Source organism: Blennius ocellaris (assembly GCF_963422515.1).
Source record: "Blennius ocellaris genome assembly, chromosome: 1".
NCBI lineage: Eukaryota > Metazoa > Chordata > Actinopteri > Blenniiformes > Blenniidae > Blennius > Blennius ocellaris.
In genome coordinates, this window is record NC_137650.1 from 13,362,025 (window position 1) to 13,385,708 (window position 23,684).

Genomic DNA, 23,684 nt, shown 5'->3' on the forward strand with positions numbered 1-23,684 from the left:
GTGTGCCTGTGACGGGAGGACAGGAAACAATCCTTGTTGGAGCCGCACTCAAGACAGGATCTGCCGCTCAAACAAAGCCCGGACTGGGACAGGACAAACACCACGAGGGGGACAAGAGGAGAGCTCACTGTGTCCTCACAAGCCCCTGGCAGGAAAATAATCTGCACCGACTCTGCTGTCCGGCCTTTTTATGTCAAAGCACTGCCTCTTTCACACAAAGCACATGGTTCCAGCACAGTCCAGTGTCCCAGTGCCGGTTGAGTGGCAGAAACCCATGACTTCATTGAAGACAAAGATCCCAAGCTGCAGTCGGAGCTTCATCTCAAATCAGAGTTGAAAGGACACATTTCTGTTTCAATTCGACATCCAAAAGTTTTTCAAAGAAACTTTACAAATGAGGCTGGTGCTTACCAACCTTTTCTTCCCTGGATTCCCCTCAGATTACCTCCAAGTGAGACTGTGAACTCCCTCTCTAATGCCATATTTACCAAAATGGCACATTTATACACACATTTTCTCACCAACATATTATAGCAGGAGCTTTCAAGGTGAACATAAAGGGCATCTTCCTAGGTCTCCTCTAATTCATAGAAAGTGACTTATGGACTTTCTTTATTGACAAATAAAAGAGAAGAGAAGCTTCAGACCCGATAAGATCTTTGGCACCAACCTCAGGAGTTCTCCAGATCCCACATTGGAAAGCAATTATCTAGATGAAACTGGTTTAGGCAAATAGTCTGCAGCTCTGTCTGGTCATTTTGGAGGTTTCTCATAGACAAAATATAGTTTCCCGTCTCCTTGTTGCTCATGTTTTGTTGAGCTTTTTCAAAATTATTCTTCCAGCGATCAATCGAAATATTGGGGAATTTCTAAAAAGTTTTCTCAGTTCATACTGAAGAGCATCATGAAATTCAAAAAGTGCTGACACACAAAATATCATGGATTACCACTGAGAGAGAGACACACACACTGGACCTGCTGTGATGTAGCAGCTCAGCATGCTGTTATAGATTAAAGATAAATGTATAATTACGATGATAGCAGTGAAATAAAATGATAGTGGATTACATGAATAGCTTGTTTCCTTCCATTCCTGCATGCAGCCAAGTCTAACAATAAAAAATTCAGCTAAGTACAGCATAAACACCGGTACATATTCAAAGTAGAGTATATAAGTATTTAATTGTGTGTTTGGCCCACAATATATGTTTTCAACATGTTGCATTTCATATTGTTCAGTTTATTATTATTGTGTACCATTTTGTGTTGTGTTACATTGCAGTGGAGGTGTTCTTTGGTCTATTGGTTGGTTCGTTTTTCAACATGCTGTCAATTATCTCGCAAATTTGTGAGAAGTGATACAAATCTAAACAAAAACATTACTTAGAAAATGCCAAACTGAAACAGAAAAAAAATCTATGCATTATAGCATTGTAAAATAAGTACTGTTTTGTTCATATAGTGTCTAAGAGGTTGTTGAAGAATATCCATCCATCACCCAGATCCAGAAGAATGGAACCAGGATCAGAACTACCTAAAGCCTCCTTGTTGTGTTTACATGAGCCTCAGTGCAGAAGGTGACAAACTACATCTGACTTTACTGTTCCAACTATATTCTCATTGTGAAGCACAAGGAGCAGATGTGGAGACCAGAGAGGAAAAGCCTCTCATCATTTCAGCAAATCCCACCATGAACACAACAGATGCCTTGAGAGGTTACCTGCTTAGTTTCATTCATCTGTTTTCCAAAGCTTATCAATAAACATAATGAGCTGCAAAGGCTGGTGTTCGACCAGAGATCCGATAAGACATTTCACAACGCCAGGGGTGGATATCACCAGATAGTGCTGGTTTTGACAACATAGACACAAAGATACACTTCATATTTCTCAATTCTCAGCCATTCTTAAACACCTTATATATTCAGCCATGTGTGAAAATCACCGAGTGAGAAAAGACATACGTACAAAAGGCAATAAAATCAAATATGGTGACTTAATGTGATTATCCCCATGCCAGATGTTTTCGTAAATAAACCATTAACTGGACTAAAACTTAAGGACAATCAGCTTTATTCGAGTGACACCCTAAACACTGGATTCAGAGAGGAATGAATATTTCATGGGTCTCTTGGGATAGGTGAGCGCCGCTGTTCATTCGGCTCTGCGAGCGGCGATAACGGCTGACTCCATTATTTGAAGTGAGCGGGTGAACCGAACCCGACTCAAATTGATTTGTGTTCGTTTCCATAATATGAGTCATGCAAAGTTGAATTCTGCTACCTAGACAGCCTGAATGTGTGACTCATGCCCATAAAATTAACATTCCCTTTGCAGCCGACGCAGCTGAGCCCACGGGCAGGAAGTACACAGAGCAGATGGTGGAATCAGTGTGTTAACACCGGGTCAAACTACACCGTCATCTCCAGGACATTTAATAACATATCAAGAAATAAAACCCCAACAAGGCCACACCTCTCATTCAGTCAATTTGCCTGTTTCAGGGACTGTCCTGATGCTGAGTGACAGAACTTGTTACGCAGGAAAACATCAAGCATGACATTTCCCTGCAGAGACTGGGGCATGTGGCTGTGATCAAAGGGAAGGCCGCTCTAAACTTTAAATATTTACACAAATTTTGAGTTTATACTGTTTTCATGCAATATTCATAGGAGGAACTGCAGTCATTTATTTATCTGTGAAGCCAGATGAAACCAGCCAGTTACTCAAACGTTAAGCACACCTTGAAGACATCAGAGACCCGGAAGACCTGTGATTTTTCTACTTTCAAGGTTTGCCTACTTAACGTCCAGATTTCAGAAACAAATGATCTGATAATATTGCTACATGGAGAAGATGTCAGGCTGTTTTAGCACCTTTAAATTATCAATGAGTAGGACTTTCACATGAAGCAATTTAATTTTTTCAGCTCCATTAATTTCATATGTCACTTCAAGAATAGAATAACAAAATGTATTATAAGCAGAATCTTCATTTTTAAATAAGGCATCAAACTTCCTGTTACATAAAACCTGCATTGAGGACTGACCTCGGTCTTAATGAATCAATTTTCCTAATTATACTGCTTTATATTCAGACTTTTGGAGGATCACAGTTAATGCATCTACTGCAGGTTTCTCTTCTGTTCCACTCTCCATGCATAAACACCTCACCACTGCATGTAACATAAAAATCCACTGAAGACTGACATTCTGAAAAATGTCACAACCTGTTGCAGTAAAACTTAAAATTTTCTGCAAAGACAGAGTGAAATCGCTCTTTTATAAAGCAGATGGACGGGTACAGTGATTGAATGGTTTGTGAAGATGGTTAAAGCAGACAAAATAAAAATGTTAGTCCTTGAAGACATTTTAAATGAACAAAGATACAGAAGGCCATCTTTCACAAGGATGAACAATTATCATACGACTGATATTTAAGGAAGGATACCGTACTGCAGTATTTATGTGCTTGTCAGGATTATTTGGTAGTAATTTGCATTATATATATACAAAACTTTAGTGTCAATGAAATATCCGTCCATTGGGCTTTATCAGACCGTGGCACTTAAAGACATGAAGCAGTCATATATTGAAGCCAAAATTTGAAATACACTTAATCAGGTATTCAAACAATCAATCAATTATCCAGACTACCCCAACAAAGTGAAGGTGTAACTGTTTATAAAATCTACAACCGCCGGATAATAAAATGAGTTGGGGACTATAAACACAACAAAGTTAGACAAAGAAACTTACAATAATTGGTAGTTAAACCACTGACAATACAGCTAGAAGATACTAAAGAGAGAAGTTAAAAGCTGAGGAGGAGATAGAGCAGCCTCAGTAGATTATTAGTGAATCTGTCTTCTCTGATGAATCAATGGCCGCCATCCACACTGACTGTTGTTTCTTCAGTGTATCTCATTAAACATTTTCTTTTAAAAATACACGTGAATCACATCGCAACCATTCATAATATTCCATGAGCACTGACTCTGACCTCAAATGTTCCATTTCACTCATAAAAACCATAAGTCAAGACCGTCATACAGAACCTGATTCTGATTTAGAGAAGGAAAGCAACAGAAGAACAAGAGAGCTCAGCACTGCCCCCTACAGTAAGGCAGAGGTGCTGACTTGCTACCTGCTCTTTCATTGTTGTTTTATGTCCCCGAATATTTTACAAATACACACGAAATTCACTAAAAACAGTGCAAAAACATATATTAGTGTAAAAATATGAGGTCATGCACAATTTCAAAGCAAAACTTCTTCCCTTTTGATTTAAAAAAGTGATGGAAATGATTGCAACTATACAGAAATGTAATTTATAGGACGTGCCATTATACAAATAACAATATGTACCGGTGTCATTTTACAAAAGCACGCTTTGGCACACGAGTTGGAGATAGGGCCGACACAGCCAACCTTGAATCTGCAGGGCGATCCCCTCTACCACATAACAGCTCCATAATTTGGCACAAGGTAGATCACAATCTTTCCAAGATAAGACCAAGACAAGATACACGCAATCATTTCAATTCTTGTCCTGAAGGCAGCTGGATTTGTTAAAAGTTTCTCTCTCATCTTGAAAAGCTTTGTCAGGTCTAAGGAGCTTGTCTGGGATTCAGGATTTATAGTGTAGAACTGTTCAGGGGCAAACGACCAGAAGGGGTCGAAAAAACTCACAGAATCAAAAAGGATGAAAAAAAGAAAAGAATCAATCCTGAATTCTCAGACTTTTCATTCCAAAATTAAGAAAAACTTTTCTTTTGACAGCTGAAACCAAGTCGAGGTGCCTTCACGAGTAGAACTGAATATAGAAATACCTGGATGACGACAACTTTCACAGACAAAAGCAATAATTTTCTAACAGATAAGACGCAATTAGAAACAAATCTCTGAAATTGTTCTAAACAAGCAAAGTGGTCTTTTGGAAATAATGGCTTCCAAAAACAGCTTTATTAATGTGCAACTTTACAATGGATCCTCATTGAAGGTGGATAAACATGTTGATCAGAATGGAACAGGATATTAGTGTTATGATGTGCTCCACAGACTGTTGCATTAAGATGGATTTGATATGAACTCACCCCCAGCTTGCGGCTGCGCATGCGTACGTAGCCCTGCTTGACGATATCATTGAAGTTGGAGGCCATCTTCGGAGGGGAGGAAACCTGCTGGCCACAGCCGACGAGACCATCCAGATGTTTCTTCCCTCCCTCAAACAGTATCTTTCGCTTCCCTCTTACCCTTCCAGATCTTTCCCAGCCTCTTCACCACGACTCCTCTTAGTCCGGCGCAAGATTTTGAGCCTTTATTTTCCCTCTTTTATATATTAAAAAAAAATCCAGAACTTAGTTTTTCTCCGCCTTCATGGAGCTCCAGACGTTTCCCTTCTGTTTAAGGTCTTTGTGTTTGTGTTTCTTTTGTTCTTCCTGGTTGTAGGAGTTTCGGTCATCCTCTGTTTCACTTCTTTTGAGCTCCGTTCATTCATTCATCTTAGCATGGTTCTTCTCTCCGCTCCCTTCTGGGCACCTCTAGGAAGTGGACAGACAAAGACATAGAGAAAGGTAGGAATGGATAAATATACATATATTATTCATTGAAGCGGGAGTACCACAACATTATCCTCCATTATTCATGCTGGTGGCACACATTGCAAACTCAGGTCTGGTTGGCTGTTCTGTGTAATATGCAGTTTTTTGCTGTCTGGCTGTATTTGCCATCCGTTGCTTCAGCCTGTATGAATGAAATCTAGTAAAAGAGCATTTTCTTTCACAACAGTGAGCTGAAACACTACAAAGAAAACCAGAAAATGTGGCATCTAATAGGAGGAGCTGTATCGTGGGGTATAAAGAGATTTGAGGTCAGATCTGCTGTCACAGCCCGAACATCCATCCTGCCATGTTTGTTTCCTGCTTCCATCTCGTTACATTTGCATTTCAAACACACTGATCTCTTCATCTTTTCCTCTCAGCAGTCATTACTTTCCCCTGCTGCTGGGAATATTAGGTTACAGTGAAAACACATGTGTAAACAGAAATCCAGTATCCTGGGGTATTTCATTTGTCCCCTTAAAGCCGTATGAATCTTTTTTTTTTTTAATCATTAACGTGAGCTTCAATGTTTGGTGTTGGACCTTTGAATCTCACTGTACAGCTGAGAAATACAAAATAATCCAGTGATCTGCAACATAACAGGTTACGATTGATCAAAGCAGATGACATCTCTTTGTCTGCAATTTTTCAACACAGGCATGTGGTGTAACACTGATCCTTTGAAGGTTTTCATACGTCTCTGCGTGACCTGGTAGAATCTGACTGATGTCTGAATCACAAGAATGGACAAACGCACTGGACCTGATCTACTAAAGATTGTGACATAACACACAACATCCATCTGTTTGCCCTTGTGAATATGGATCATCATGTACTTCCCCCCACAGGAAGAGTTTAATCCAATGGGTTAATGTGCTACCTCTGAAAAATTCTTTATTGTCTAAGCCCGAGACTGCTTTTACCTTGTTTGAAATAATGATGCAAGGCCACTCAGCCTTCAGCAGAGATGCAACAGTTATTGTGAAGAGAATCGTTTCTGTTGGCTCACCAAATGTTATGCTTGAGGACTTTCTCATCAAATATTTTCCATGTTGTGCCCAAAATTTTGAATTTTGACTTTTCTTGTTTTTCACTCAATTAAGCTGTATTTGCTCTTATTCTCCAATATGTTTGATAACTTCCTACACCAACACATCTGTACTTGTGGCAGCTCAGCGACACCGTTTCAAGTGGAATGTCCTAATGTTAACAAGGTCTAAAGCACATAGAAAACCTAGTAGGGATGTGCATGTTTGTGTGCAGAGTCCCCCATGGTGTTATTCTTTGTAAACAACCTGAAAAATCCATTTAAAGTGAAGCACAATCTTTTATTGTGAAAGTGCAATTTAGCACGCTTTGTGCAGGATCTTCCCATTCCAAGGTTTCACTTTAAACATTCACAGTGCTGCCAAAAAAAGGCCAGACACAACAACTGTGTTACAAAATGTAGTAAAACAGGCTCAAAGGTACTTGGACTCCTGAGCCACTTCACCAAATACTTTTGAGATACTGAAGAATCCCACTGTGAAGTACAGTAGAGGGAGCATCATTATATGTGGCTGCTTTGCTGCTCAGATCACTTGACAAAAAGGGAAAACAAGCTTTGGAGTTCATCAATATATCCCACTGGATGTAGATTAAGCTCAGGAGAAGGAAAGCTATTACAAAATCACTTCAAGTGATGAAAATGCACATTTTTGAATGACCCAAACATGAGTCCAGAAGGGATGCTTTGACAATCTATGAAGCAGTTGATAAAGAAAACGGGATAAACTTCCTAGTGAAAACTGAGCACCTTTGATCATCAACTAAATCATCAGGTTGAAGCTCTTACACACACGTGTTTGCATATATTTAGGATGAGCATTGTGATTGTCTACATCTGGGACTTAGTTATACATCAGATCACATTTTAAAAGCAGCTCATTCAAACTAAGTTAGACATTTTAATGGTTTCACAGATTTCTCCACCAATTGCACAATCACACAACAGAAGCTGGAAGATGATGCCCAGAAATACAACTCACAACAAATTGCTCAAAACATTTCACACCAAATTCAGGCTACAATGATTCAGCTGTAATTGTCTTGTCTGGATCCAAACCCCTTGATTATTGCCAATTATCTGCTTGAACCCTTCAGCTACCAGAGAAGTAGCCTCACTGGCTCAGAGAACTCTTTCTGAGTCCTTGATTGTATTCTCCAGGCAATGCTAGAATAATAGTGGTCTCCTCCTGGGAGTAGCTGGGGGTCGAGCTCGGAGAGCGACAGTGAGTGACAGTCAGTGAGGGGGACGGCGGGACTGAACCCAGTAAACGAATGAATAATAAAAACGTCATGTCTGTGCTTTGTTTAACTGTCATGAAGACAAACAAAAAAAAAAATCCCTTCTTCCTGCTCTGATTCATCTCCCTTATCAATCTTGACACATTGTACTTTTTTATGTTTAAATCTTAATGCATTTAATCGCAAGTCAAGTCATACCCTTGTTGAAAAGTTACAGCTGAGTGAGAAAGCAATGTGAGCTTTAGGCGGTTTCCACAACAATGTTTGGATTTTTGTTAGTGTCCAGTTCAACTCTTTAAATGTTTGTCAGTTAAATTTGGAGCGCTTGACCCTATGTCGTATTAAGTGCTCAAACTGCCATCGTTCTTAATGGACTGAGGACAACACAATTAGATTGGCTACCTTCTGAGCTTGTACTCACACTTAAAGCACAGCACATTAAAAGTGATAACATTCTTAGTACAATTTAATACTTCTCTTTCAATCCTGAATATAGAGTTTCCATGGCCTTATATATTCTGTATTTTTATGGGTATCATTCACTGTTTCAACTGGATTAACCAATTTGAAAAGTGTAACACAAATAAAGTCTAATTCAGTCATTCAGAGGACGACCATGTGGACGACTGACCCTGCCGGCATAAACCATATGTGAAGCAGAGCAGAGATTAACCCCGTCTTTAGAGAGCGCCAACACCCATCCACACCAACACGTGATGAAAATGATATACAGTACAATAAATGTATACACACATTTATTACTCCTGTACATACACATGATGCACATGTTCAGTGTGTGTGTGTGTGTGTGTAAGAGAGAGAGAGAGAGAGAGAGAGAGAGAGAGAGAGAGAGAGAGAGAGAGAGAGAGAGAGAGAGAGAGAGAGAGAGAGAGAGAGAGAGAGAGAGAGAGAGAGAGAGAGAGAGAGAGAGAGAGAGAGAGAACAGTGGGGCAAACATTTCCCATCGGGCTCAGTGGTAAATCTCCTTGACAACAGTGGAAGAGAGACATTAAACTTTAACAAGGGGATCATTAATACGCACGCACGCAAGCACGGACGCGCGTGCACACACACACACACACACACACACACACACACACACACACACACACACACACAGACACACACACACACACACACACACACACACACACACACACACTCACATGCAGGCGTGCACTCTGGCCGGAAAAAAAAAAAGAGATAGGAGAGGCTTATCATTACGACACTGTTGGTTTAGCTAAGTGGTTCAGGCACAATAGACTATTAAACATTAAAGAAACACAGAGAAAATCTAAATGGAAATATATGCCAACGTGTCATTAATGCAATGTTCACGTACACTGAAGAAAAACGGTGTGTAAATGTCACCTTCTTAATAAAAGTGATTGGCCCTGGGGTTCTTACGCTGAGCCTATAATCCTGCAGCATCGCAAATAAACATTGTGTTTTGGCCGCACTAAGTTCAAGGTGTTCTATTCACAGAGTCATTATTAATCGCATCATTTGTGAACATTAGCATGCCTTCCATAAATACTTAAACAACCCGCGAGGACGAGTAGCACTCAGAGATGGGCAATTTTGTCAGCAGACAATAAAAGAAGCCATGAAATATTTGCGCCTTGGACCTTAAGTTCTTCTATTGCCTGACACAAGATGCACAAAGCAACAAGTCTATTCACTAACACAAACACAACGCAGATAACCTTGTATCTTTTTTCTGTGAAAGCAGAGAAGTGAGAGGTGAAATAGAGAGAAGAAATGCACAGAGAAGTCTCAGATTGGTCTTAGCAGGAGGCTGCCTGAAGCTTTTTGCCTCACGGTGATGGTAGAAATAAAGAAATAATAATAATCCCACTGAAGATAAAATAAAGGCTTATCAACCTGAATGGGGAAGCAGGGAATATATATATATGTATATATATATATATATATATAAAATAATCTTTTTCTTTTTTTTTTTTTTTTACCATATGGCATCTAACGCACACAAGTAGGGTATATAAGGAAATATAACATTTTCTTTCTATCTTTTTGTTTTAACAATCTTTCTTGGGAATAAATTTCACATCATTTTCCTTCAGATAGTGGAACATTTGTAAGAAGCATAAATTTGGAGGATGAGCTGTAGATCCGACTATGTGGATGGAGGAGGAGAAAAAAGAAAATCACCAAATCTTCCTCGATGCCAAACATCTTTTCTGACTCTTGTTTGGTGGATTGAATCCTTGACGTCTGAAGAAAGAAGAGTTAGTGGCACAATTAATTAATCAACAGGCGCTTCAGTCGAGTGTGGAAGAACAATTCACTGCCACAACATCAAGCTGCTTGAGGATGGATCCTATTCTTCTATCAGCATCCTTTATGAGTCCACCATTATGGTTGTGTTGGGAGAAACTCTGGAGAAAACCCACACATGCATATGGAGAACCTGCAAACTCTGCAGGCCCAGACCTGCATTGAACCCTCAGCTCTCTCCCTATGAAGGATGTAGTCTCTGAAGAGCCTGGCTCTGTGGCAGTGTGAGCATTAGACTCCCAGACTGTGGAGATATGGGTTTGCCACCATTTGCAGAATTTCATCTGAGCAGAATTTCTCGACATTGAGATTGCAACCAATGAAGATAATTCTCCAGTGAATGCTGATGTGGTTGCTGACCTACAAACGACACTGTTGATTCCACAGCAAAGACTCAGCTCTGCAACTCGTCCCACAAATGCATGTTTCGAAAAATGTGGCACCATTTAAAAGGAAAATAATATAATCAGGTTTTCCAATAGAATAACATTTATTGCCAAGAAGCATTGTTATAACAAAGAAATCATAAGCATAGTTTGTTAGTATAGGACACAAATTGGTGCAACTAAAGTGTGCCCATACAATATTTTTTTTGTTTCATTTTGAATCGATTGCAGTTGTTTTCCAAGCTGAAACAGTAGAAATGTTTAATGTTTTAATGTCCAAACATTAGTAGATGCAGTAGCAGCAATGGGACTATATAAGCTATGTTGAATAGTTTTTATTGCACATAAAATGCAGCATACAAAACACTTAATAAAAGTTTTTTTCTTTTTTGCATGCAGAGTAAAACGGTTTGATATCGGTTGGTAGACCACGTGAAGAGGTCAATGTCACTGTTTCACACTGGCTTAATAGTTATTAGATACAGCCCCCTAAATTCCCAGAGGAAGAGTCCAATCAGTGCTTTAAGTGGTTACATTGCATTCACAGGGTATCATTTAGATTTTCCCTGAAATCAAGGCCATTGTGATTTTAAATTGTACTTATTCACACTTCTAACATTGAAATCATTCTTTCAGGCCTGAAAGTGGAGGAACAACGTGATCCTGGTACAAAATCCTCCCGCTCAGAGCTCCAGGACAGGCTGAAGTCGAAGGAAACCTTGTGTTCACTGTATAAAAATAAGGATTTAAAATATTTGACTGTCTCCAAATATGATGAGCATATGAGACCAGATTTCCCATTATGCTTTGACTCTCTGTGTTTCAGGTCGCATGCCCCATACAGAACTCAACGATCCACTGCCAGAGCTATCATAACTCAGGTTTGATGATGTGCCATTAAGTCCATTGAAACGAAACCAATGAGCTTTACTGTCGGCATAAAAAGAGCAATAATGACCGTGTTTGGATGAGCCCCATCATGACGAGAGCGAGACAATGTAACGCACTTAAAGAGGCCTTCTCCCAAGAAAGTTCCAGCCCTCCTTTCACTTTCCTAATGGATTAACACATCAGAGAATTGCAGATATATAAATGTCCATAGGGATTGATATTATCACCGTTTTCTAAGGTGACCCTCCCAGCTTATAATTGAAGACATTCATTTCAAATTGGAAAAGAAGCTACGATTTCAAGCACACATTGTTTTCTATGAATCCTGGGCACCACTGCGGGAATAATTCTCTTTACAACTTCATGCCCAGCCCATAGAGTTGCAGTGGAATTATACACAGTATCCTACAGCCACTCCAGGAAGTCCTCACTCTGGTTCCTGAGATACAGATACTGATGATAAACTATCCTTCATAAAGCGTGCTGAATTGCAACGTCATGGAAATAGATCGCGCTTTTGGTTTGTGTTCGTTTCGTGGGTGAGCAAATCCTGAATAGTCGAGATTTCAAATGAGTATTGTGTACAATATTGTTTCTATTCCCTGTGAAGCCATTGGATGAAGCCCAACAAAATCAAATGTGATATGAGCAAGTTGGATGGCTGGTGGAGGAAGTTATCAAACATTATATTATAGGGTAAAAAAGAAAGGAAACTACAAAAGCAGGCCGACTTATGTAAATTTGTACATTTTTGCTCTCTTTCTCAGTCTTTTTCTCTCTCCCTATATCTTAACTCTAACTGGAGCAGCAGAAAGTCTCCAGCTCTGAGTCTGGTTCTGCAGGTTTGTTTCAGAGAAAAGGGAGTTTTTCCTTTCCACTGTCACCTCTGCTTGCTCAATTGGAATTGTTGGATTTCTGATATGGCTGTGTTGTGTTTGGCGCAATAGAAATAAAATTGAATTAATTATGGGAGATGATTTGTCACAAAGTCAAAGCTGTGGGAAGAAGAAGAGTAACAGTGGAGACACAGAAAAGATTGTAAGGGCGAAGAAGGGGCACAACAAACAAATTATGTTGTTATCAGTCGCCATAAACCAAAGTTGTGGATGACCAGCTGAGAAAATGTCTCTCACCACAATAAAAGCAGCGACTCTGCTCAAGGCTGAGTCAATTCTCACCTACGCCTTAAAAATAGACGCGATCATAAACAAGGCAAACATTTTCAGTCAATCACACTGCATGCTGTAAATTATTTTATTAGCATAAACTTGTCCCAGCATTTTGCACAATCGAGTAAAGAAGACATTCTCGACTCATGAAGATAAACACACTTCATGGTGCACCTTAGTTTGGGTGCCTGTCAGATGCAGTAGATGAACTTCTCCATATGTTTACCGGCAATATCAAGTTCACTCCCATATTGTAGATCAGACCAATATTGCACTCTCCAGCTGGGAATGTTTAAAACAAAGGAGAACAATCCATTAGACTGTGCCCAACACATCTCCTGACGAACGCTGTGAGGAAGTCAATGGGAGTTCATCTCATTGCAGAGGAGCAATGACTACTTGAAGCTCCCTTCAGTTTTTCCAAGGGTTTATCAATCTGTAAAGAAATCCTTATTTTGGCTCACTTTGTCCCTGATCTCACTCTTTCAATCTCAACCCAGAGTTCCCGGTCACAGTGCAGGGTGAGGTATCAACAGGTAAGCTCGTCATCAGCAGAAGAATCTGCTGCAGTGACTGCATTACTGCTGCTGCTTTAACAGCCCTGCAGTCCACCTACCCGCACCGTTCCCACTTCAACCTGACTAATATACATAAAGGAAAATAATAATCACTTTTAAAATGGTTTTCAAGTGTGCCACCTAATCAATGTGTCATGCACACACACACACACACACACACACACACACACACACACACACACACACACACACACACACACACACACACACACACACACACACACACACACACACACACACACACACACACACACACACACACACACACACACACACACACACACACACACACACACACACACACACACAAAACCCGTTCATGCAAGCTTTATAACAAGGACACTGCATCGATTTACTGATGCACGCTCATCTCTGTGCTGGTGGCCCTTTCTGTGTGTGCGTGCGTATGTGTGATGAGGACAGTGAATCAATACACAGTCTATTCCATGGAAAGTCCTAAAAAACCATACAAAAGCTATTCAAATAGTTCTTGCTCACATTGAAGAAAGTCACTTTGTGGCATGCAGCCGATCATAATGTGTGTTAAGGTAGGCAGAGCATCTGTAACCAGGGTGCAATCTGCCCTGGGAATGATGTGTGTGGAAAGGGGTGTTGCTTCTCTCCCTCAGGTCTATTTATGTCCTCTTCCCCAGAATGTTTTTTTTTTTTTATTGCAGCAGAAGAACTAAGGCAGGGTTGAGAAGTCTCACGAAACTCACAGAGATATTTCTTAAGCTTTACAGCACGCCATGTCTCACAACAAGAAGTGATCTTTGGTTGAATGCTGGAGCCTCTGATGTTTTTAACTATAGACAATGATAGATTAAGGACTGTTGAGATTCATTTGAATGGTGTTTGCGAAAGTGTACAATTTACACTTTCACCTTCAAATGAATGGTGCACATGTAGTACCTTTGACCATCTTTATTACCAAAGAAGAAAAAACAGAAGAACAAAAGAATCATTTGTATAGAAGTGATTTTACAGAAATACTAAAATCTACACTTTGTAAGAGCAGAACTAAAATGTGATTCGCACCCTTGTTTTAGAGCAATAGTACCATAGAAGTAGGCTACAGTGACATCAGCACATTCGCAGTGTTTTTGTATTTACGGGCAGAACGAAGAAAACACAAACCGCTCTGCAGGTTTAACAAGCAGGCTGGCTTTAACTCTGTGGTCTGTTGAACAGGGCGAACTGTTAAACTGTTATTAAGACTGAAGATACAAGACTTAATTTAACACACATTACACACACACACTGCAGTGAACCATGAGGACACGTGCTCACTCAGCCACCTGTCTCTCTGTCCTCTCCTGCAGAGAGGTGACTCATGAAATCAGTCAGGCAATCAGCTCCTCTCCTCTCCTCTCCTCTCCTCTCCTCTCCTCTCCTCTCCTCACTATTTGTATTCAAGCATCATAGTTTTATTCCAAATCCAGGATGAATTATCCACATGATGTACATTTTCATGAAAGTTTTTTTCTTCTTCTGTAAGATTGTAAATATGCAGACCAAACTCAGACACAGTGAAAGATTGAAAGCTTCAATCAATGACTGAAGGCGTCAGCGAGCACAGTGTTGAATACAGAGCCATTCTGGCAGCATGATGAGAAATGAGAGATGTTTTGTCAAATTAAGTCAATCTTTAAAGTATTAAAGCCACGTCCCAAGCTGAAAAAGAGTTTATTTATGTGCGCATTGGATGCAGGAAATCTGAACGGAATGTTTTTTGTCACACCTCATAACGTCACGCTAGATCAATTCTCATACTTGGAGTTTGCTGTTCAATGAGGCTTCAGCGACCAGCTGTGCTGTGGGAGGAGTCGGGATGTGGAAACACACTGTATCTGGAGAGCAAGTAGCTCAATCAGGTGGCGATATGAAGCCATAAAGCCACACACATTTCAACTCATGCACTAACTGTTGCATTGCATTCTTAGACATGAGCAAACAACCAAGTTAGGGTTGAGAGCGTTATTGTCTGTCTCAGTGGGGGCAAAAGAGAAAGCATGTGATGACAACCTTACACATAACTTATATACCTTGCTTCTGTGACTATGTCCACTTTTTACACCTTGTATGTCTTTACATACATTCATCCTAAGCAATTTCTTTCCATATTTGCTTTTTCAGCTCAGAAAGAAGCTGCTTCCGTCAAAAGTCAGACACCAACAACATTTGAAAGTCATGAAAGTGAGTCAGAGCCAGAGGACAGTGGTGGAATAGTTTGCATTCCCACCTCACAGCGAGATTATCCCCCGTTTGAGTCTGTGCTTGGATTTCTGTGTGAGGAGTTTGTTTAAGTACACAAGTTTCTTTCAACAAGATCCTGGCTAAATGAAGTGAATTGATGATGACTGTAACTCTGGAGTTATCTCACCCTCTCTGTATTTACGATGAACTAGTAATTTGTCCAAGACATGTTATTCCAAGTTGGCTTTTTAAAATGATATTTTCTGGTTTAATAAAGCTAAAAGTAAAAAGAAAAAGTCTCTGTGTCTGTGTACAAATTGGCTTTTTCTGACCGTTTTTGAAGGAATTAAATAAATATAAGCATTGACGAGGAATAAAACTGATCCAATGACTGAAAAATGCTGCAGATAATGAGGTGATCCAACTCCAATGTTGATGATCATGTGTTTTTATAATTTAATTTCTTTTTTATGTTTTTATTTGTGCATGGTGCATGAAATTGATTTGCAACCATAACATGATACAAAGTTCAAAGTGATCTTTTAAGGGGGGTAAATCAAACAATGTTAAATCAGAAGGGTTCTGCATTAGTTTAGTGTTGTAGTTGTGCTGTACACAACATTGGATGTTCAATTATGTAAGTTGTCATGGTGGCTATGTTTTATTTCTCTCGTCCATTACAAAATGTATGATGTGTTTTAATTAAAATGTGTTTGATTGAAAATGTGTTCAATTCTCAACAATAATTGAAAACTAATTAAGTAAAAATGGCACCATAATATAATTGACTTGCTCATGTGTGACTGTGCGTTGAAGGCCTGAAGTTTGAAATGAAAATTAAAGCCAGAAAAATATAAAATGTTGAAACTAATATTATAGCTTGTTTCAAAACTGGTGTCAAGCACAGATTTTGTGTGTATGAAATGATGTGTAATGATCAAAATGATTGGTGAAATATCCCAGAACTAATATAAGTTTAACTTGAACATCTACAGTTAACACACATATAAAACCAATGTGGACATTTTGGCAACATCTCTGTATGTTAAGTATAAGAACAAGCTAAATTCTAGGTTTATAATGTCCACCAAAAGTTACATCTATTCGTGGTGAATCTTTGGCGATACTGTCAGGTAGTTTTGACATAATCCTTAAAAGCCGATAAAATGAAAACCTGATCCAGAATGTGGGTCCAGATCACCTCCAATTTAATTGGAATCTTCTATGGCCTAATATCTATATGTGGTGACATTTTTGAGAAAATCCGTGCTGTAGTTTTAATGGAATCTTGCTAACAGACATACAAACTAATATACGCTAATGATTTTCTTGCATCCTTGGCAGGTGTAGCTCTCTCAGACTGGATTGTCATGTCAAGCCACAGCATATTAAAAACAGAGACGAATTGGAACGACTCCAAAAACTACTGAAAGTGATACAGCTGCATCCAAAAGTAAGAAACCCAATGAAAACAGGATGCTGAAAGACAGATGCATCTGGGTCCATTTTCATTGAAGCTGAACTCTGGTGAAGAAGAAGAGCAGTCGAATAAAACGCATGAGCTTCCAGGCATGGTTTTAGGCAGCGAAACATCCAGCCGTCATGTGGATGGTCAATTTTCGAAAAGAGGGCCGAGAAAATAACAGACGTGTTGCTCAAAGCTGTCTAAAATATCTGTCTGATGTCCACCACTACTTGTCACTGTCGAATTTTGCTTAAATTAATTTTTACGCCAAAATATAGCTAATTATCTGCTCAAGTAAACAACTCGCAACTGACTTCTGGTTTGTATTACGTCCAGTAATGAGCAACATGATTGGTCAATTGATACCACGTGGTGTATACGTTTTGCAATGCGGCCTCTGATTGGTTCGTAATTCTCTGACTCATTCTGGTGCATTGTCGGGGCAGGAGGGAGGAATTTGGACGTATTTTCGTTCCAAAATGCTGAGGAATCATATCTGCAGAATCCACACAGGTGGGACTAATTATATGGACCTATGATCAATCTAATTTTTCATTTCCAAAATGTTGACACATGTTTGGATAACTGCACATCAGTCGTGCTTTTCATTGAAGAATAAAATAATATTTGCTATGCAAATGCTGATTTTGATGTAAAGATTGACAATCATGAAGGTTCCATCGTCAATTATTGTGTGGCTGTGACATTCTAAAGTCTTGGGACCTCGCTATAGGAGGCCTGCAGAGAACAAATAAGCATCTAATATTCAATTAAAAACTAATAAGATGATAATAGGAACTTTTACAGTCTACAGGTGCACAGTTTAGGGGTGCAGATAGAAGCAATGTGGGAACTTCAGGGGGCATAAACATGTACATGTAGTGAAGTTTGGAGTGAGGTGAGTCTGGTACAGGTAGTCTGGTACACCTTCAAAGAAAAAAAGTAAATTTTTTAACAAAGCAAGAAAGTATATTGGATGCATCAGCATAAATGTCAATGAGAAAAGGAAATATATCACTGTTAAGAAGCCAAATATACACATCACAATGTAGTATTCAGTAGTCCAGAATGCATAAGAATGCCCCATCGATTTTTCTTTAAATAGCCAAACTGAACATAATTGGCACTTTGCTGTCAGAACCCCCTTCAGGTTTCCAACAGTTCAACTCTGTGGATCAGGTGGAAATTCGTTTTTTTTTTGTTTTGTGAGTGTGTGTGATTGAATTCTTTCTAAATGATGAATGATTGCCTCGCTCACATGAACATCGAATGAAGTTGTCAGATTGATGTGTTGATTTATCCGTACTGGGACTATCATCCAATCCAGTCAACGGATCAATCCCATAATGCTTTGCACCTAACTATTTCCTGTTATCGATGTGCAAGATCCTGTTTTAGTCAAGAACCCACATAATCAAGTTTGTTGTGTGTCTTTCTTTTACATTTGTACCACAAAAACATTCACGTTGAAGTTTTTCTTGCACTGTTGTCTTCTGAATCCACCAAACCTTCTTTCCAGCAGCTAATTTTTCTCAAAACAGCCTCTGTGAGGCACCACTTGGTGATGTTACATAATAGACATGCACAGTATGGATAATTTGACCTCAATGATCGACACAAGATACGAATGAGTCTTCTTTATACGGATCATCATAAACCACCACTCTCATTTTGAATGGATTTCTCTCTTTCAGATCCTGTTAGAGGGTCACAACGAATCAATGCAGTTTAAGAGATCATACAGAAACTCCAAAAACATGTACAATGGGAAAATATTTTACTTTCGAACCCCAAAAGTTGGTTTTGATGAGCTGAAGCAACATCAAGTGGAACTCCATTCAAACTGTCTTTGATACACGCTCCAAGTATCAAACCCTAAATCATGACATATTCTATATCTCACATCGAAATGCACATAATCCTGTGAAATAGCCTCAGAGTGATATTTCATTCAGAATCTTTACATATTTTGGGTAAACGTTTCAAAATGGAGGCATGTTGATTGACATTATTAGCAGCTACTTGCACTCAATATTGGTTTCAAATCCCCCGTGGAGACGAAGCTGTTTATATCTGTCTAACATTTTTACTGAATGCAGAAATATGAACCACATTCCAGGAAATAAGAAAATATTTGACCCTGAAAACTCTTTAAAAAACATTTCTTAATAAATTCTTGGTATAGATCTATAGATAAATAAACAAGTAACCCATAGACCCATGTGACCTTTGGATGATTTGCACATTAGTCAATTGTCATTGCTATTTTCAACATGTTTTAACATCTTCAAAATTAGGCTTGTCTCAAGGAGTGAGTTATCTTACTGTGATTTTCAAATTTGAATGTGATGTAATGTCTATGAAGCGCGCTGTACAAATTAACGCAATTGTGAAGGACTCAGCTCATCTCGCTGGTGCTTTCACCCCGTTTCCACCCGTCTTTGTGCGACGTGAAGCGAAATAACACATTAATGTAGCAACATATTACACAGGCAGATATGAGAGTTGTATCACTCTCCCCAAATTACATGCTATTTCTTTAATGCCGAGGTTAGATGGCTCATAATGGATGGGTGTAGTGAAGAGAAAAAGATTTTTCCAGTGGATGTTTGAGTCGCCCTGTGAATGACTCGGAGTCACGGCTGCAGAGGCAGACAATGACGGAATGAGAACGAGGAGGGATGCAGTGGAAAAAAATGACATGAAAGGCGGAGAGGGGGAGTTGCAGATTAAGGAAAACATTTTAAATGCTCATCTCCTATTTTCTCTCTCTTTCTCAGACGCGCATGCACGCACACACACACACACACTATACACACACACACACCCTCATGCCTCTCCCCAGTCTGCCCCAAGGCTAGCACTTGGGAAAGCGTCAGCCTGTCTGCTCATAACTATCTGTCACAGATAACGACAGGGATACACACACACACACACACACACACACACACACGCACACACACACGCACACACACACACACACACACACGCACGCACACGCACACACACACACACACAAACACCCCTCCCCTGGACAGATGGGCCACAGACAGCAAAGACACTCCGTCTCCAGACCCGTATCAGATGATTGCGTGCATACTCCACAAACACACACGTATTCACAGCCAGAGCCACTTATAGTTATCTTACGAAAGGCATTCTCGTCGTCGGGGACACATTTTTACATCCGCTCTGGGAAAGCCTTGATAAACAACCCCTCTCAGGTCTTCACAAGGGGGGGCTCTGTTTAGATTTGTGTTCTTACAAAACTGAAGAGAAAAAAGTGAAGCTTTCATTTGAAAACAGAAAACTGAAAGAATGCCAGAAGACACAATGTGATTTGGGATTTTAAACATGTTGCCGAGCTTAAAAGCTTGGGAGGGAGTTTTGGATAATATCTCTCAATCAGACTACAGGAGGGCTTATTTCTATGCAGCACACGGTACAGTGACTGTGACAGCAAAGTGCCAATTATGTTCATTTTGTTGCTTGGCGAGACATTGCTTGCACTGTTCAGCCGACCAGAGAGACGTGTCAATACTGATTAAAAGCTGCTGTGCGATGTAGGGAGGATGCTTGGACCTCTGCTCTCACTAAGGCCTCACAAGAAGCTGGAACATTGATGGGTTTGTCACACAGACACACACGGACATGCAATCGGTGTCCATTTAGTGCCCTTATCACTCAATTTATAGACTTTTCAGACCACACAGCCGAGTCTAACACAGCTCTTGTGAACACATGGCCACTTTATAAGAAAGAAAGTCGAAGCACGGATGAAGTGCATCTGTATTCACCATGTTGGCTGATAGACAGAAAGCTGTACACAGCATGAATTTGCCACCGAACAATGTGAGGAATAAAAACCCACTGTACATCCCACATCAACATCTTTCTTCTTGCTCAATCATTTTCCATGTATAAATAGCTGAAAAGTCACGTTGATGTGTTAATGGAGAAAATCTAAATATTATATATATATATATACATATATAATGTAATAAATACAGACAATTGTCAGAATAGGCCATAAATCCATAGATTTTGCATTGATAAGTTGGCAAGACTGACTCCAGTTTTCCTTTGATGGGTAAGTAAAGCACATATTGCCAAAATATTTGCTCAGCCAAACAAATCATGCAATTCAGATGTTTCGAGGGTTGCAAATGGTTGGAATATTTCTAGCAAATTTCCTGAAAGTTTCTGGTACATTTCCTTTTGAAGTCAAGCTGGGGAATTTATAAAATATTTGTCACAAAGGTCTCCAAAGTTCTGGAGCATCAACAGCTACAGAACTCCAAAGTTCAAGTCATCTTCAGATTAGTTCCAGAACAGTGTGTAGAAGCTTCATGGAGGGTTTCCATGACCACTGCATCCAAGCTGCACATCACTCAGTGCAATGCAACGCGTTGGATGCAATGGTTTACAGCAAACTGGACTCTACAACTGTGGAGATGTGTTCTCTGGAGTAACCAATTCCGTTTCTGTTTCTGATTGTCTTATGGACGAGTGTAGGTTTGGGGATTGCCAGGCAAACGGTACTTGTCTGACTGCAATGTACCAAATGTTTGGTGGAGTGGAATTATGGGGCGAGGTTGTTTATGGGGAATTTTTTCAGTCAAAGGAACTCTGAAAGCTTCAGCACAGCAAGACATGTTCAACAATTTCATGGTGCCAACTTTGTGGGAACAGTTTGGAAATTAACCTTTCCAGTTCCATTACTGTACCAGAGCACAAAGCAAGGTCAATAGAGACCTGGATGATCCAGTGTGATCGTGAGTCCTTGACCCGACAGATGAATTAGAGCGAAGACTGCGACAAGGCCTTCTCCTCGCACACCAGTGTCTGACCTCACAAATGGTTTTCATTGACATTCACTGTCCCATGAGGTTATATCCATCCTTAAATGTTTCAGTAAGACCATCATAATTATGTTGCATTTGTATCTTCATGTTGTCAAATTCAACAGTATCCAAGTCAAAGGAAGTCTGAAGTCTTACATATATCAACCAAATCAGCTTCTTTCTTTCAGTATTCATTCACACATCCTGCTGACATCTAATGCTCCTCACAGCAGTACATCCGCAATCATTATAGTATGTCTGCTCTTATGTTGGAATTATAGTTGTTAATTCAGTCCACAGAAACCCCGCTGATTTAAGATTAACTTTAATGACTTTCAATCTCATAATTGATCTGGACAAGATAAATGAAGAGGATCAATTATGACTGCAAAGGAAAAAAACAACTACTGCTTTTGCATGCAAACAGGCTTGTGTGGTCAGCACATCCTCATTTTCCAGCAAATAATTCAACGGATTCTTTCATGATTGTAATATGAGATATTGTATGTTTGCATGTGTGCATTGATTTTTAATGACACACACACATATATGTGACTATTAGAAAGCTGTAATTAGTGTATTTAATGAAAGACAATACATCCGCTCATTCATATTATAAAAAATAACAATCCAGTTTTACATTTATTAATTTAGATCCTCATTTTAATCAAGAGGGGGCTATTTCATTTGCTTATTGCTCCAAATTGTCCGTTTCTCTTTGAGTTTAAAAAGAAATGAGAGTAGAAAAAAAACACATTTACATTACCAAACTCTGCACTTTGTCTGATAGCTCCATGAAATACAGACATTTGAATTCAAGTCTGTATTGCTCTCGGTTGATTGCAAACGATACTGTAAATATTATGTCAGACAGCCCATAAAACCAAGTAGCCTGCACATTTGTCTGCCTCGTAATTGTAATCAGATCTCATTTGGCCTGAAGCTTGTTTGTTGGTGGAGCCCTTTTCAAGATGCTTTCATTTTGCCCAGATAGCGTGTCGTATTGTCAAATAATCCGTCATACTAATTGCTGCTTTACACACTTTTTAGACCAAAATTAGTAATTACTTTTGCATTATTAGTTGGACATCACACTGAAATTAAATGCTCTAATGCAGAGACTGTGTAAATCTTGGAATTCCCCCCTTTTCATCTATTTATTCCAATAATTCATCTATTCTATACCAGCTTCATCCAGACATTAGTAGCAGGAGACACAGAAGGGAAGTGTTTATCAGATCATATCATAAATGTTGAAATTAAACCAGGGTCTTCTCACTTTGAGCCAAATTATTATTTTACTTTTCAAGGTTGATCAGAATAGGCTCAATTTCACCTTTAATACCTGCTGACTAACTACCAGTACCCATGCTGTGTGTAGTATGTCTCTCTTGAATGGTGCTTTGATGTACAGCATATGTAAAGTCATCATTTATACATGCTGGTTACAAAGTGGAGTGGACAAGTGAGTGGCAGGGCGACAAAGCACACAAAGCAGGCCAGCCGGTGACAGCTTCTGCCTCCATTCACGTCCCTCCGCTGACTCTGCCTGCAGTCTCCTCACTCTGCAGTGAGCTTCTTCACGGGGTAATGTGTACACTGAACAGTGCAGATGGGTTTTTAAATCTGGAAACAGGACCTGAAGTCACTTTCAAAGCTTGAGCCTTCACTCTGTTTGTCCTGAGTTTCCCATTTGGAGCTTGCTGGCAACTTGATTCCACTGTGCAGCTACCTGAGCTCCCGTCCCAGAGAAAAGTTGTAACTGAGAGGGGAAATCTCTGGATCATGTTCAATTCATGAGGAGGTTTTCTGAGACAGGTTGGTAGGATGAAATAGTTGAGTTTAAAGTCATGTATAAAGCCTTTACATCCAAATGATTGACATAGTACATTTTGTTGCTTTCAGAGAAAAAACAACACCTGCATATCCACGTCCATTCAGAGGAAAAAGAAATATTTCAGTCAAGCTAT

The 23,684-nt window shown here is 39.6% G+C and overlaps 1 protein-coding gene across 1 annotated transcript in view; it reads right to left on the reverse strand.

The window, feature by feature from the left end:
* Window positions 1–5,160, reverse strand: part of dok4 (docking protein 4) — a gene marked incomplete at both ends in the record, with an annotated part of 30,044 nt that extends 24,884 nt beyond the window's left edge. Inside the window, one exon of the mRNA XM_080499420.1 lies at window positions 5,095–5,160. Coding sequence (XP_080355546.1) covers window positions 5,095–5,160 — 66 coding nt within the window. The remainder of the gene's footprint in view (window positions 1–5,094) is intronic.
* Between the last annotated feature and the right edge of the window lie 18,524 nt (window positions 5,161–23,684).